At 41.9% G+C, this 17,686-nt stretch overlaps 1 protein-coding gene across 1 annotated transcript; it reads right to left on the bottom strand.

Moving 5' to 3' along the window:
- Positions 1–9,024: 9,024 nt before the first annotated feature.
- Positions 9,025–15,946, bottom strand: LOC129269862 (uncharacterized). Its single transcript, XM_064113472.1, has 3 exons — positions 15,605–15,946; positions 14,530–14,772; positions 9,025–9,141 (listed from the first exon to the last, which is right to left on the bottom strand). Exons 1-3 carry the CDS (start codon positions 15,944–15,946, stop codon positions 9,025–9,027), a joined length of 702 nt encoding a protein of 233 aa, XP_063969542.1.
- Positions 15,947–17,686: the final 1,740 nt, after the last annotated feature.

Here is a 17,686-nt window from a genome sequence, read left to right as displayed (position 1 = left end):
GTAGTAATCAGTTCTTGCAAAAGGGACATACATCTTCAAATTATGATATGTTCTTCCAATTCTACCTCTTGCTTCCTGTGTCTAACATACCATTTACTAACGTCTAAAAGAAAACCAGTCTGGTATTTACGTCTAATTTCCAAAGTAGTCATACCAAGGTGCCATGAGCCTAATTACATCAGGAGGGCTAAAGATATTCGTTCGACCCAACCCATTCAAATTTTTTAAATTTGATATTGCTGATTGACAAAAGTGTATGAATATGATTCAAAATCTAACACTGATTCTAGAAATGATAACTACTGAACTTCCTTTGCCCAAATTGGGAAGATATATCAATGATTTGGAACTATTTTTTGACTGGCGGAAGAATTGGGGCTATTTTACTGTTTCAGTTGATGAATTTGATCCCATCATAGTTATCTTCATAAATGGCAATTTATTTTTAAAATGAGCTGGCTACGATACCCTTCTCTGGTCAGATATGGAATGACAGATATATATCCTATCCAAAGGTAGTAAACATTCGACCCTCTAATTTCACATTTATTTTTTATGAATTTTTAAGTGCCATTTTAACACACAAGTCTATGGGGAATGTTTTACGCGCGTGAGACCCCAAGTTCATTTAATAAAACATTATAACTTGTTTCCCAGTCTTTACACTACATTCTACTTAAAAGAAAAAAATAATTTGAGATCCTTGTTGGAACTTTGGAAGGTCCAGTTTTTTGCAGAAGCATGATTTACCCGTGTCCTGTAGCACCCTTCTCCTTCGCCTTGTGACAACCCCTCCATTTCACCTGATCTTGCTGCAGATGTTTGAAGGCATTAGTAAGGCCGATCACCCCTAACTCTATCTCACATTATTTTGAGGGCTCAAATTTATGCAGACTGCTCGCAAGCTCATCCCATCTCACTTTCTTGTTGATCCACGCGTTCATTGTTTCATTGGTAGTGATGAGAATGCAAAGTGAACAGATTATTTGAATCTTAGATAATCCATTCAACAGTTACAAATTTTGTTTTTACTTTTTAAAAATAATTTGTATGGCTGTCTCACCTCTAGCCAAGAACTGTAGCAGCACAACGATTCAAGTTATTCTGAAATAGAGTTTCACATAATTTCATTTTCCTATCGATAGTCCTTGACTTTGATATAGAGAAATATCATTTTCATCATAGGGGCTATTCCACGGTTACCCATGTTACATTTGGAGACACCTTGACTCATACTTGGAGCTGTAACTCCATTATTATTATTAGGAACTAAACATCTCTTTATCACAACATAGTACGCAGTCTGACTATCCTTTATATAAAAACAAAACTTGGGAAATTTCATTATGCTCCTGGCAAATCTTTGAAATGTGTCGGTTACTCATGTTACATGATTTGGACATGCATAAAATGAAAAGTGGACATAAGTGAAAAGTGTCCTCATACAAGGCTTTTATGAAAGTTGATTATATCCATTTCAAAGAAGTATATTAGGGAGACAAATTTGTATATAATTAAAAAAATAAAGAACACATGGTTTTTGCTAGGGGTGCAGATTAAGTGGTTACTCACGTTACAGTTCAGATAGGCTATACAGTACAAAGACACATTGAGCTCATGTCCACCAACCTATGGAATTGCCCATAGGCAAGTTCCACTAAGAATTCAGTAGGACAGCATAGTGATTTTTCCAAAGTTCTCCTCCCCCCCACAAAGAAAAAGAGTCATAACTTTCTGACTGGTTGGTTTTAATTTTAGATTCTAAATTTCAATTTTGTTTCATTTGAATAATACGGGCTATATGGAGTGATACAATCCATATCTGACTTCATGATAGGGCCTTGTCGTTATTCTTTCACCACACTAAATTGCATATTAAAAGTAAACTGATGTATGTTTTGATTCATCCAGAAAGAAATACAAATTACGAATAGAAATAAATCTAATCATCTGGACTAACTGGTTTGAAACGGAGAAACAGTTTCACGTCCTATCTGGGACGCTTCTTCAGCTCGTCTGAGCTGGCGGGAAATCGCCGTTGCCGCTTGGTGGCGACGCACAATCAAAGATATCGTCTTTAAGACGTCGAGGAATTTTTCGGATTACATGGTTGTAAATCTAAGAGAGGTTGTGTCGTAATCCCCCTCCTTTGTTGAGAGAGGGGTTCTCCGCAGTGATGTAGACTGCTTCGCGGACCCCCCTCTCAAACCATCTAGGTCCTTTATCTAGAATGAGCACATCTTTGTCTTTGAAGTTGTGTTGACTTGTTTTTCATTGTGCTTTCGATGGAAATGGTTGGCAACACTATTGCGATCATAAACAACATTAGATTATTTTTTTTTAACAGTAATATAGTGAAATAATAATATATTTATTAAATTTTGTCTGGAAGCACACTCTGCATTTGTACAGGAAATAACGTTTTTGAGCTGTTTTATGTCTGACATGTGCTTATAAAATGTTTCATAACTTCAGAACCGCACACCTGGGCGTCACAATGTATAAGACACTGTTCTCATTACACAACTAGTTTACTAGACGGGTCAATATATGGTTTGACCCGGAACAAATTGCAACAAATGATTTTTCAACGGTATTTTGTACTATTTGACCTCAGGAATAACATACTTAAAATCTACCAAAATCCGCATCCGGGAAAGTGGTTATTTTTAAGATGTCATCCAAGATGGCCGCCATTCACTAAAAATTGATATAACTCACTCATTATCCACCCTAGAATCATTTTTGGGTTCATATTCCATGGTCCAATGGGTAAAAGAATTTATTTATACAAGTTAGAGTGAATATTAGCACTCCAGGGTACCAGGAAAATCCAAGATGGCGCCCAAAATGGATGACGTAGTCTAAAAACTCCACAATTCATCTATTACTTACTTAAGTGGCTTTAATTTGGTTTCCATCCGATTGTTTTAATGATGAAGTAGTACGTCGGGACAAGTTACAAGGACAGCCAGTGGTCTGTTGTGTCCAAAAATTCAAGATGGCTTCCAAAAATTGAGTTTAAAATGGCTGTTAATCCTTAAAATGGACATAGCTCATATCACATCAACCTGAGAGATATGATTTTGGTGTCTAGACCATGGTTTCAATTGTCAAATAATACATTGGGACAAGTTACAAGGACAGTCAGTGGTCCAGTATGTTCAAAAATCCAAGATGGCTTCCAAAAATGGAGTAAAAAATGCTGTTGCTACTTTAAAAGAACCCAACAAAGTTTGTTCAATATTCGGGAATATGATTTTGTTGTGCCTATACCATGGTTAAATGGGTCAAATAATAAATTGGGATAAGTTACAAGAACGATTGGTGGTCAAGTATGTCCAAAAGTCCACGGTGGCTTAAAAAATAGTATCAATTAGCCGCGATGGTATTTAAAAATGGACATAGTTCATGTTTTATTCGTCAAGGGCATATGATTTTGTTGCCTATATCATGGTTTCAAAAGGCAGAAAATTAGTTACAAGGACAGTCAGTGGTCCAGTATGTCGAAAATACAAGATGGCTTCCAAAAATCGGAGTCTAAATGACTGCTGTTACTTTTAAAATGGACATAGTTCATTTAAAATCCACCTAGGAGATATGATTTCGGTGTCCACACTATGGTTTCATGGTTAAAATAATACGTTTGGACTGGTTACATTGATATGCAGTTGTCCAGTTCGCCTAAAACACAAGAGGGTTTTTAAAGGAATCTAAAACGACTCATATCATTCAATAGTGGTCAGAGTTCTACAATATTCATCTGCAAGAAATAATGTTGGTGTCCAAATTGTGGTATGAAGGGTCAAATGATACATTCGGACAAGTAAACAGGATGGTTAGTACTCCATTTTGTCAAATAATCCATGATGGATTCTAAAATTTCATCAAAATGGGTGCTGTTACCAACTCATTAAACAATATGATAACTTGTCCCCATGCATTTAAGTGTAGGCACCAAGATTATTTCTAACAGGTATATATTTTATGTAACAGTAGTCACTTTAGAACCCATTTTTAAAGCCAACTTGGATTTTAAGGCAAAATGGATAGCTGCATATCATGGTAACCAGTCCCAAAGTATTGTTTGGCCCTTGAAACCCTAGTGTAGACACCAAAATAATATCCCCATGGTGTATTTATAATGTTCTACATCCACCTTTAAGTAACAGCAGTCATTTAAGACCCCTATTTTTAAATCCATCTTTGATTTTTGGACATACCTGACACCTGACTGTCCTTTCAACTTAACCCAAGGTATTGCTTGACCCTGTAAACTCTAGTATAGACAGCAAAATCATACCTCCAAGGTGTATTTATAATAAACTATGCATACTTTTAAGTAGCAAACAGTCAATTTACACCCAATTTTTTTGAAGTAATCTTGGATTTTTTTTTAAACAGACAACTGACTGGTCTTGTAACTTACCCTAGTGTATTACTTGACCCTTCTAAACAATGCTTTTAACACCAAACTCATATTCCCCAGACAGATATTAAACAAACTATGTCCTTTTATAAGTAACATCAGACATATTTTTACTCCATTTTTGGAAGCCATCTTGTAATTTTTGACATACTAGACCACTGACTGCCATTGTCTTGTCCATTTATATAATTTGACCCTTGAAACCATAGTTTAGACACCGAAATCATATCTCACAGCGGATTGAAAATGAGCTATGCCACTTTAAAGTATCAACAGCCATTTAAGAATCAAGTTTTGGAAGCCATATTGGATTTTTGGTCATACCAGACCACTGACTGGCCTTAAAACCTGTCTTAATGTATTATTTTGGCCCTTAAACCAGTGGTTTAGATACCAAAATTGCATCTCCCATGCCGATATGAAATAAGCTATGTCCGCTTTAAGTAGCAGCAGTCAATTTAGAATCAATTTTTGGAAGCCAACTTAGATTTTTTGACCGACCAGGCCACTGACTTTCCTTGTAACTTGCCCTAACGTATTAATTGATCCTTGAAACTAGTGGTTTAGACACCAAAATCACATTTCCAGGCCGATATGAAAGGAGCTTGATCCGCTTTAAGTATCAGCAGCATATTTCTAATACCATTTTTTGGACGCCATCTTCGATTTTTGGACATACCATAGCATTGACTGTCCTTGTAACTTATCCTAATATATTATTTGACCCTTGAAACCAGTGGTTTATACATCAAAATCACATATCCAGGCCAAAATGAAATGAGCTTTGTCCGCTTTAAGTATTAGCAGCCGTTTCAGAATCAATGTTTAGAATCCATCTAGGATTTTTGCACATACCAGACCACTGACTTTCCTTGTAACTTGCCCCAATGTATTATTTGACCCATTTAACCATGGTATAGACACAAAAAACATATTTCTGGACATTGAGCAAACTATGTCGGGTTTTTTTAAGTAGCAACATCAATTTTCGACTCCATTTTTGGAAGCCATCTTGGATTTTTGAACATACTACTCCACTGACCGTCCTTGTAACTTATCCCAATGTCTTATTTGACCATTGAAATCATGGTCTAGACACCAAAATCATTATGTCCCAGGCGGATATAAAATGAACTATGTCCATTTTAATTATCAACAGCCATTTTAAACTCATTTTTTGGAAGCCTTCTTGGATTTTTGGACACACTCGACCACTGGCTGTCCTTGTAACTTGTTTCAATGTACTATTTCACCTTTAAAACCATTAAATAAAAAACTAATTTAGATTAATTGTGGATTTTCAGCCTACGGCAGCCATTTTGGGCGCCATCTTGGATTTGCCTGGTACACTGGAGGGCTCATAATGCATCCTAGCCTAAATCAATGTTTGTACCCCAGACCATGGAATATGAACCGAAATAGTATTCTAGGGTGGATAATGTGTCAGTTGTATCCATTTTCAGTGAATGGCGGCCATTTTGGACGCCATCTTGAAAATAACCACTTTCCCGGATGCGGATTTTGGTAGATTTTTAGTATGTTATTCCTGAGGTCAAATAATACAAAATACCGTTGAAAAATCATTTGTTGCAATTTGTTCCGGGTAAGGCTATTTTTGGTCGTATATTGACCCGTCTATACTAGAAATTAGTTCAGGAAACCAGTTTGGAAGATCGCTTTGCTAGCATTCCCATTTGATCAGCCACAAGTGGTTTTCAAAACCACTTCACGTAAAGTGGTCTTGTTACTATGGGAATGCTCTCAGTGGGGGTCACATGTTTCACGCGAAATTTGAAACTGCAGCGTAGGCATTCTACACACAGTGTGTGGAGTAGCGCGCTCAAACTGTGCGAAGATCGCTTCCCGAAGATTGGTTGTGTCCTCACGCTAAAACCAGTTTAATGAGGCAAAGCGATCTTCAAAATTACATCGCGAGGTGGTTTTCTGAACCGCTTTGACCGTTCTCATTACACGTTAAACTAGTTTCCACTAAACTACTTTCCAGTAAACAAGTTTTAGGATGGTAGTGAGAAGGGTGTCAAAGTATGGTCTCAAATGATGTGCGAGAATTGAAGGATAGAGTAGTCCAGATGCTGGACCTTCGAGATTTTGTTTTCCTCCACACACTGCGCTCTAACCCCTGTTCGCTTTTCCTACACACTGCGCTAACCCATTGGACGCGCGATCCCCAAAGTTCATGGGGGAAATCTGAGGAGCGATTTTGGGAAATAATCATTTGTATTAATATCTCATCTTCTACATCAATAATCAAACTACAATTTGCGCAAATGATAACACATCCATTACAAAGCAATATTGCGCCGAAAATGTTGGCCAGACTACATCAATAACCTTTAATTCAAGGCAAAAAGGTAAGAATTTGACCTTTATTGAAACCAGATTTTGACTCTTTTCCAATCGTTCGCGGCAAATGAAACTTTAAAATGAGGACGTTAGAATATTAATGTCCATTATTTTACATGTGAGATTAGTGCCAGCACATGCCCAGTCGATTAAATTTGAGTCGTATTTCAGGAAACATTGTATCATTTCTTTTCGCATGCCGCCACAAAAGAAGGTACTATGTGCTGCTCATATAACGAGACCAAGATGCAGCGAAAAAGTAATTATCATCACAAAGGCATAATTTCCCTTTTAATATGACCTCTACATAGGTATAATAATGAGTCATACAGTAATCTATGTCAGCCCATTTGCAAGGAAGATTTCGCAAAGGGCATGCCTGACATACTCTCTGCTGGCGGCTTCGAAGGTTGTTCAAGGGAATGTTGTTTGCTAATATTACTCCATCTCATTTTAAACCTCCTTGCGTACATGTATGTAAATCCATATGCACATGTTTAACTTTGGACCAGGTGAATTATATTATAATAAATATCAGTAGTATCCACGCATTGTGCATTTGAATGTGAATACATGTAGATTCTACCTTAATATAAAATGGTCTTATTTAAAATGTTTCATATTTGTAATATCCTACCAGTAAGAGACAAATCATGAGTACATGTATCTAAATTCATGCAGGTACATGATATACTTGTACTGCATGTACAGTTGCTCATAAATTTTCTTGCTGCGTTGGTAAAATGAGTCTGTCAGAAATGGTACAATAACAATTAACAAGATCCTTGGAACCATAATAATTACATGTATCCTTGTTACACATGTAATATAAATATGTACATGTAAGGAATGTCAAGAGTTACATGCACCTGAAAATTAAACCAGTCCACATGCTAAAAAGCAGATCTCTACGTACGTGTACATGTAGTAAAAGTATGTAAATCTCATTTCTGTTTACAGTACTGCTTTTCACATGTACACATACAGATGTGCTACGTACATGTAAAAAAAAAAAAGAATAATTGACATGTTGTTATTCAAAACATAAAAGATATATTACAGAAAGAAAATGTCCATGCAAATGATGCAATGCATATTACAAAATAACAAATTAATCACTGTCACTGACAATTACTGGACGCTCATATTCACTGTCATTTAATTCATCAAAGTCCTCAAACTCTTCAAATTCATACATTACTGGACTGACATCTCCATCCTTTTCATGGCTCCTTCCAAGTGCATCACATACTATTGTCCAAACTTTTTCACTGATAGTACGACTTGGCAAACTATACCGCAAGACAAAATTGTTAAGTCCATCTGTACATTGCAGTCTCTGACAATCTGTGTGATCGTTTCTAGTGGAAGCCCACATGCAATATCCGGATCGCAGTAAATATGGTCACCATCACTCGACAGCAGCTCATTTCTATAGTCTTCAAGACGACGCTCCAGTTTGTCCACATCACTGGATGAAGGGATGTTCAAAGGGAATTCTTTGTCTCCCCTCTTTTGGAGTGAACTTCTCATGCTCCTCTCAAAGCAACTTTGATCCTTTCCTTTGCATCCACATTCGCAAGATTGCCCACAAATATCACAAGTATGGGCAACCATTGTACTGTTAGAAGAGGTCCCAAATTCTTCCTTAATGACATCTCTCCTGCATTTATTCCCAGCGATAAACTCCTTCACTCGATCTGAGGTAGTTCTGCCGGCAGTGTCGCCTGGAAAGCACATAGTGACAGCAACACTTGGAGTTCCATCTCGGCCTATCCGTCCACTCATCTGGACGTAGTCATCCAGGCCAGTTGGGCGCCCACACAGGATTGTCTGATTCACACCACTGGCATCCACACCCATTCCATCGGCCAATCAAAACACGAATTGTACCTGTAGGAGTAGAAAAATCACTGATGATCTGCTGTTGTACTTGGCTCTCAGTATTCGTATGGAACATGTTGATATGTTTATGCTGGTCCTTGTGAAGTAAACTGAGAAAGGTAGCATACACATCACTGCATACTTTCTGTGACTGGCAGTAGACAATAGTCCTGTCGCTAGCCAGTCCTTTCATCTTAAGTTCATCGATAAGATAGCTAAACATTGTATCGTAGTCTCTTGTGGATGACTTTAAGACGACATGCTTAATGTTCTTCTTGTCAGGAGATTCAGTCACTGACACATAGTTCTTTAACCCAAGGCTGTCTATGGTGGCATATCTAACTTCCCTAGTGGCCGTTGCTGTAAGGGCAATCGCTGGCACATCCGCTCTCATTTTGGCACGTATCTCTCCTAGTCTGCTGTATGCACTGCGAAAGGCCTTGGTGTCCCCTGATGAGCTGCCCCTGTAAGGTAAAAATAAATGAGAAAAATATAGAAATTACAATTAGACAATTGCACAACTGGAACTGGGCAATACCACCAAAATTGTTGCACCACACACACAAAAAAAAAAACCCTCACAAATTATTACATGTAATTCTCCAATTTATCTTTAGCCTTGTGCCAAGGATGTTAGGAAATTTTCCTGGCCCAATTAATAGGAAGTACTTTTCTTTGCCTTAAACTCATTCAAGAATTGCCTGGATAGATAATGAAGTAAGAATTATAAAATATGAGCCAGTATAGACAGTAACCTTCTTTTTTTTTAGTTTAGAGTATCCCCTTCTGATTGTCCTTTTTTGACTACTAGTCTATTTTTATTTGTGGATTGTGTACTACCACCAGAGCCTAGGAAACTACATGTACGGTCGCTGAACAGGCACTCGAGCGTAAAATTGTTGTGGACAAAAATGTACATATAAAGTATAAAGAAACCATCATAAAAAAATAAACATGTGGTATGTACATGTAGGGATGAATAGAGACAATTTGACTTTGCAATATTTCTTCCTAAATGTCCATTTTCAAAGATTAGATCTACTATCACAGAGCATTTAACGTTAGATGGTACATGAACATGATCATGTAGCACAACTTTTTTAACATAACAAATCTAACATCATTAGATCTACACATAATTAAGCAATTTACAAAATATTTATGTCGTAGAGTTTCTCAAAATGCCTCGCCATTTCAAAACGCAATGACTTTCATCAACAAACAAGCCACAGATCCAAAGGCGATCTTTCAAAAGAGTAAAAACTTCGCGTCCATCATCTTCTAACAAACTCTCTGGGCTGGAGAAAATGTGGGAATATTTTCCACAGGCAATATTCTCTCAAATGTTGTCCGTCATACCACCAGATATGTCCACACCATAGACACCCAAATCCTCGAGCTTCCGGATCTGATCGGATATAAGTGACTTTAATGGCATTACAACCAGAGCAACAGCTTTTGGATAATTTGGTAGACCAGTCGGGTTCCGGAGATAATTGCAGCAGATTGGAGAGGCTTGGGACAGGACACTCTTCCTGAAGCCGGTCGGCAGGCTCGCGAACAGATAATGCCCACGCAAGAATGATCGCAGTGCATCTGCTTGTTGACTTCGAAAGCCATTCAGTCTCAATTTCGTAGCTCCGTATTCCAAAGCTTTCCTGATTTCCTCATCAGTGAAACGACGAGGATTATTCACAGACATCATTGCTTAAAATAAAAACACTGACGAATTATAAATGATGAGTATTTGGCAACGATAAATATGATAGTTGATACACATGTAACTTAGATTGACCGGCCACAAAAACAACACACGCTAGTGCTTAATCTCGATTTCATGCGGCAGAGATTTATTATTTATTTTTAAATTCTTCAAAATTAACAAAAACATACTCAAATTAGTATTTTGTATATTAAATGTAATGTTTAAACTTGTAATTTATTTTAACAGTCATTAATTAAAGATTAAGAAAAAAATATTTTTAATCAAGTTATTTTTTTTTAATAGCTGATTTGTTTTGTACTGAGAATATTACGTTGACCAAATACGGCAGAAATTACGTAATTGCATCGCAGCGATCGTCATTGTTCTTGTCCAATCAGAGCTCACGTTCGCACAAAACCTGAGGTTCAACGAACTTTTCCCGAATAATTTCGGGGAGATTATTTTGGAGATGGCAGGTTCGTCTGGACCTTTGGTAGGAGAGTAAATTTGGGGATCGCGCAATCAATGGGAAAAGCGAACAGTGGTTAGAGCACAGTGTGTGGAGGAAAACAAAATCTCGAAGGTCCAGCATCTGGACTAAGGATAGAGTTGTGGCCATATAGCTATTCATGTTCCAGATATTTATCACAAAAATATATGAGTGGGCATTTTACCCCCCCCCCCCTTCCTGCTCTTCCAATCTTTTTAAAGTTAAAAGGAGTTTTCAAGACACTATATGGTCAGTACAATGAAAGTTAAACGGTTTAAAACCATGCATGGACTAACCTTTTCTATACTGGTGTCTGATTGCTAGATATGATTACTAGATGATGTATAGGTGACACGACATTTGCTCCGGCGACAATTGCTCCAGGCTTTGTTTCATCTAAGATATCGGGTTAGGGTTGCAATAAGGTTTTATGTTAGGTTTTAGGGTTAGGTTTACAATAGGGTATGATATCAAATCTAGGGTTGAAGTTGATATTCCATTAGCGTGTGGAATTTACGGCGGAGCAATTGTCGCCAGAGCAAATGTCATGGGACTGATGTCTAATGGAAATGGTGAAGGCTTTTCATCGCTCAGACAAAACTCTCTGTGAAATTAGCATTGCAGTACTGGTTTCCTCCTATTTTTTTCTATATGGTACTACTTGCAGATGTCAATTGGTGAGAGTGGGGGTGGTAGTAATGTTTTATGATATTATTAAGTGCTCAAATTCTTATGAATGAAATATGATAACATAAGAATATTGTTTCATTGATGTGCAGTTGAGCATCAGAGAAAAAAATCCTGTCATTATCATGAAGGAAATTCAAACAGAAATCGAAAAATTGTAAGATTGTATCATAAAATGGCATTACCATAAAAATGGGCATTTACCATAAAAGTTTGTTTTATTATATATCAATATATTTATACTTATTCTTATCAGTTTTTTTTTTGGTAGACTAGATGGTGAATTCTTGCTCAGACACAAACATGGCAAAAATATATTTAACTTAAAGAACAAGTCCACCCCAACAAAAAGTTGATTTGAATAAAAAGAAAAAAAATCCAACAAGCATAACACTAAAAATTTTATCAAAATCGGATGTAAAATAAGAAAGTTATGACATTTTAAAGTTTCGCTTAATTTCACAAAACAGTTACATGCACATCCTGGCTGGCAAATGAGGAGACTATGACGTCATCCACTCACTATTTCTTTTGTATTTTATTACATGAAATATGAAATATTCTCATTTTCTCCTCATTGTCAAGTGATACAACGATTAATTCACCACTGAACATGTGGAATTAGCATTGTTTTAATACTACATGTATATGGTTCAGTCAAGTTGGTCCTTATTGTCAAATCTATAAAAAATGAAATATTGTATTATTCAAACAATAAAAAACAGAAGAAAAAGTGAGTGATGGACATCATCGACTGACTCACCTAGTTGTGCATATCACTGTTTTGTGAAAAATAAGCGAAACTTTAAAATGTCATAACTTTCTTATTTTACATCCGATTTTGATGAAATGTTCAGCACTATGCTAGTTTGATTTTTCTCTATTTATTCAAGTCAGCATTTTCATGGGGTGGACTTGACCTTTAAACTCTCCCTACAATTATTTTTGCCATATATGAGTATATGATGCAAAGAAGAAATTAAGTTCATGATTTTCCTTTTTTGTGAAATTTCATGTTCACTCATATAATTACAATGTCTCTTGGAATAATGAATGCATATTTTGTTTTAATTTCAGTTCACAATTTTTCTGCTTGTTAATAAACATGCTGTATGAATCTCATAAATGTAACAAAATTGTCTTGTATGCAATTGACTTTACAGCCTTGCTAATTTGTTTCCTTTATTACCTTTGTTTACTAAGAGTGAGAGAGGAACTTGTACAAAGGAAAAAGTGAAGATTTATTGTGGAATGAGAAGGAATGAAATGAAAATTTGAAGAAATTGGAGAGATAGACTGATGTAAGTAAGAAAAATGTGGGGGTGGTAGAGAGGAAAGATTGTAAGAGAGGGGAAAGGTAGGAAAGGGGAGATGGTAGGAGAGGGAAGATGGTATGAGATGGAGGGTTTTAGCAGAGGGTGTAGGAGAGGGGGCAATAGGGGAGTGTGTGATAAGGAGGGATGGAGGGTGGTAGGAGAGGGAGGGTGTAGGAATGGGAGAGTGAAGCTGGTAGGAAGCGATGGTAGTAGGAGAGGGAGGGTGGTAAGAGAGATGGAGGGTGGTTGGGGGAGGGAAAGTGGTAGGAGAGGGAGGGTGGTAGGGTAGGGAGGGTGGTAGGAAAGATGGAGGGTGGGTGGGTGGTAAGAGAGGGAGGGTGGTAAGAGAGATGGAGGGTGGTAGGAAGGGAGGATGGTAGGAGAGGGAGGGTGGTAGAGAGGGAGGGAGTAGGAAGGGAATGAGGTAAAAGAGGGAGGGTGGTAAGAGAGGGAGGGTGGTAAAAGAGGGAGGGTGGTAGGAGAGGGAGGGGGTAGGAAGTGAGGGAGGTAAGAGAGATGGAGGGTGGTTGGGGAGGGAAAGTGGTAGGGGAGGGAGGGTGGTAGGAGAGGGAGGAAGGGAGGGAGGGTGGTAAAAGAGGGAGGGTGGTAGGAAGGGAGGGTGGTAGGAGAGGGAGGGTGGTAAAAGAGGGAGGGTGGTAGGAGAGGGAGGGTGGTAGAAAGGGAGGGTGGTAAAAGAGGGAGGGTGGTAAAAGAGGGAGGGTGGTAAAAGAGGGAGTGTGGTAGAGAGGGAGGGTGGTAGAGAGGGAGGGGGTAGGAAGGGAGGGTGGTAAGAGAGATGGAGAGTGGTTGGGGAGGGAAAGTGGTAGGGGAGGGAGGGTGGTAGGAGAGGGAGGGTGGTAAGAGAAATGGAGGGTGGTAAGAGAAATGGAGGGTGGTAGGAAGGGAGGGTGTGTGGTAAGAGAGGGAGGGTGATATGAAGAGAGGGTGGTAAAAGAGGGAGGGTGTTAGGAGAGGGAGGGTGGTAGAGAGGGAGGTGGTAAGTTGGGGAGTGGTATAGGAGAGAGAGGATGGCATGAGGGGGAGGATGGTAGGAGAAGAGGGTGGTAGGGGAGGGGAGGGAGGGTGGTAAGAGAGGGAGGGTGGTAAAAGAGGGAGGGTGGTAGAGAGGGAGGGGGTAGGAAGTGAGGGAGGTAAGAGAGAGGGTGGTTGGGGAGGGAAAGTGGTAGGGGAGGGAGGGTGGTAGGAGAGGGAGGGTGGTAGGAAGGGAGGGAGGGTGGTAAAAGAGGGAGGGTGGTAGGAAGGGAGGGTGGTAGGAGAGGGAGGGTGGTAAAAGAGGGAGGAAGGGAGGGTGGTAAAAGAGGGAGGGTGGTAGGAGAGGGAGGGTGGTAGAAAGGGAGGGTGGTAAAAGAGGGAGGGTGGTAGAGAGGGAGGGGGTAGGAAGGGAGGGTGGTAAGAGAGATGGAGAGTGGTTGGGGAGGGAAAGTGGTAGGGGAGGGAGAGTGGTAGGGGAGGGAGGGTGGTAGGAGAGGGAGGGTGGTAAGAGAAATGGAGGGTGGTAGGAAGGGAGGGTGTGTGGTAAGAGAGGGAGGGTGATATGAAGAGAGGGTGGTAAAAGAGGGAGGGTGTTAGGAGAGGGAGGGTGGTAGAGAGGGAGGTGGTAAGTTGGGGAGTGGTATAGGAGAGAGAGGATGGCATGAGGGGGAGGATGGTAGGAGAAGAGGGTGGTAGGGGAGGGGAGGGAGGGTGGTAGGAGAGGGAGGGTGTTAGGAAAGGGAGGGTGGTAGGAGAGGGAGGGTGGTAGAGAGGGAGGGTGATAAGAGAGGGAGGGTGGTAGGGGATGGAAAGTGGTAGGAGAGGGAGGGTGGTAGGAAAGGGAGGGTGGTAGAGAGGGAGGGGTAGGAAGGGAGGGAGGTAAGAGAGATGGAGGGTGGTTGGGGGGGGGAGTGGTAGGGGAGGGAGGGTGGTAGGAGAGGGAGGGTGGTAAGAGAGATGGAGGGTGGTAGGAAGGGAGGGTGGGTGGTAAGAGAGGGAGGGTGATATGAAGAGAGGGTGGTAAAAGAGGGAGGGTGGTAGGAGAGGGAGGGTGGTAGAGAGGGAGGGTGGTAGGAAGGGAGGTGGTAAGTGGGGGAGTGGTATAGGAGAGAGAGGATGGCATGAGGGGGAGGATGGTAGGAGAAGAGGGTGGTAGGGGAGGGGAGGGAGGGTGGTAGGAAAGGGAGGGTGGTAGAGAGGGAGGGTGGTAGAGAGGGAGGGGGTAGGAAGGGAGGGTGGTAAGAGAGATGGAGAGTGGTTGGGGAGGGAAAGTGGTAGGGGAGGGAGAGTGGTAGGGGAGGGAGGGTGGTAGGAGAGGGAGGGTGGTAAGAGAAATGGAGGGTGGTAGGAAGGGAGGGTGTGTGGTAAGAGAGGGAGGGTGATATGAAGAGAGGGTGGTAAAAGAGGGAGGGTGTTAGGAGAGGGAGGGTGGTAGAGAGGGAGGTGGTAAGTTGGGGAGTGGTATAGGAGAGAGAGGATGGCATGAGGGGGAGGATGGTAGGAGAAGAGGGTGGTAGGGGAGGGGAGGGAGGGTGGTAGGAGAGGGAGGGTGTTAGGAAAGGGAGGGTGGTAGGAGAGGGAGGGTGGTAGAGAGGGAGGGTGATAAGAGAGGGAGGGTGGTAGGGGATGGAAAGTGGTAGGAGAGGGAGGGTGGTAGGAAAGGGAGGGGTAGGAAGGGAGGGAGGTAAGAGAGATGGAGGGTGGTTGGGGGGGAGTGGTAGGGGAGGGAGGGTGGCATGAGGGGGAGGATGGTAGGAGAAGAGGGTGGTAGGGGAGGGGAGGGAGGGTGGTAGGAAAGGGAGGGTGGTAGAGAGGGAGGGTGGTAGAGAGGGAGGGGGTAGGAAGGGGGGAGGTAAGAGAGATGGAGGGTGGTTGGGGGGAGTGGTAGGGGAGGGAGGGTGGTAGGAGAGGGAGGGTGGTAAGAGAGATGGAGGGTGGTAGGAAGGGAGGGTGGGTGGTAAGAGAGGGAGGGTGATATGAAGAGAGGGTGGTAAAAGAGGGAGGGTGGTAGGAGAGGGAGGGTGGAAGGAAGGGAGGTGGTAAGTGGGGGGAGTGGTATAGGAGAGAGAGGATGGCATGAGGGGGAGGATGGTAGGAGAAGAGGGTGGTAGGGGAGGGGAGGGAGGGTGGTAGGAAAGGGAGGGTGGTAGAGAGGGAGGGGGTAGGAAGGGGGGAGGTAAGAGAGATGGAGGGTGGTTGAGGAGGGAAAGTGGTAGGGGAGGGAGGGTGGTAGGAAAGGAGGGTGGGTGGTAAGAGAGGGAGGGTGAAGGGAAGAGAGGTTGGTAGGAGAGGGAGGGTGGTAGAGAGGGAGGGTGGTAGGAAGGGAGGTGGTAAGTGGGGGGTGGTATAGGAGAGAGAGGATGGCATGAGGGGGAGGATGGTAGGAGAAGAGGGTGGTAGGGGAGGGGAGGGAGGGTGGTAGGAGAGGGAGGGTGGTAGGAAGGGAGGGTGATAAGAGAGGGAGGGTGGTAGGGGAGGGAAAGTGGTAGGAGAGGGAGGGTGATAAGAGAGGGGGAGTGGTATAGGGGAGAGAGGATGGTAGGTGAGGGGAGTGGTTGGAGAGGGAGCTATAGGATGGCATGAGAGGGAGGGTGGTAGTAGAAGAGGCTGGTAGGGGATGGGGTGGTAGGAGAGAGTGGATGGTAGAAGAGGGAGAGTGGGAGTGTGGTAGGAAGCAAGAGTGATAGGAGAGGGATGATGGGGAGGGAGGTAGGTAGGAGAGAGTGGGTGGTAGGAAAGGGAGAGGAGGGTGGTAGAAGAGGGAGCATATGGTAGGTGAAGAGGGTTGTAGGGGAGGGAGGGGTGGAGAGGGAGGGTGGTAGGACAGAGTGGATGGTAGGAAAGGTAGAGGGAGGGTGGTAGGGGAGGGAAAGTGGTAGGGGGAGGGTGGTAGGAAGGGAGGGTGGGTAGTAAGAGAGGGTGGGTGGTAGAGGAGGGAGGGTGGTATAGGAGAGAGATGATGGTAGGTGAGGGGAGTGGTTGCAGAGAGAGGATGGTAGGAGAGGGAGCGAGGATGGCATGAGAGGGAGGGTGGTAGAAGAGGGAGGAAGAGGGTGGTAGGGGAGGGAGGATGGTCTTCACTTTCGAAAGGGGGGCACTTCAGTTTTCACGACATTTTACATTACAATTTTTTAATTGTGCCTCTCAAAAGGGGGGGGGGTGGGCACGGGCTGGAGGGGGAGAGTGGTAGGAAGCGAGGGTGCCATGGTAGGAGAGGGATGGTGGTAGGAGAGTGAGGTTATATAGGAGCTAGAGCGAGCTAAAATTATACCGACCAAACAAGGATCGACATTCTAATAGCTTTATTGACATGTAGGAAAATAGACAGGAAACGAATCAACATTGAAACACGAGACTTCCAATTTTGATAGGGGGGCGACATTTTTACAAGCTTTGCTTTTCAGTAGGCCGATCCACCTTTTTTCCATTTTATCGGTACGTTTCAAAAACTGCATATATTATGCAGTTGAAAAAAAAAAAGAATTCGACGTCGTTGTGTCTCATGTCGGCCTTCACCATTAGGCACAAATAAATAAATAAATAAATAGATAGATAGATATAGATCAGCGGCGTAACAGGGGTTGGTGGCCATGGGGGCAAGAGCCAAAAATTTCCCGGTCATAATTATCATGGTATGAACGGGCGTAATGGTGTATAGGGGCAACAATTTTTAGAGTGCCAGATAGGCCTATTGCGTATCGGGCAGAATTTATCTTTTTAAAAAAAGTTGCGAGCGAAGCGAGCGAGCAAAATTTTTGACATTTTTAATACAAAAATTCAATTTTGTGATATCCAGAGAATAGTATATTTCACCCTTC

The sequence above is a fragment of the Lytechinus pictus genome, chromosome 18 (genome assembly GCF_037042905.1).
Source record: "Lytechinus pictus isolate F3 Inbred chromosome 18, Lp3.0, whole genome shotgun sequence".
Classification (NCBI taxonomy): domain Eukaryota; kingdom Metazoa; phylum Echinodermata; class Echinoidea; order Temnopleuroida; family Toxopneustidae; genus Lytechinus; species Lytechinus pictus.
This window is presented reverse-complemented; position numbering and strand designations above follow the sequence as displayed.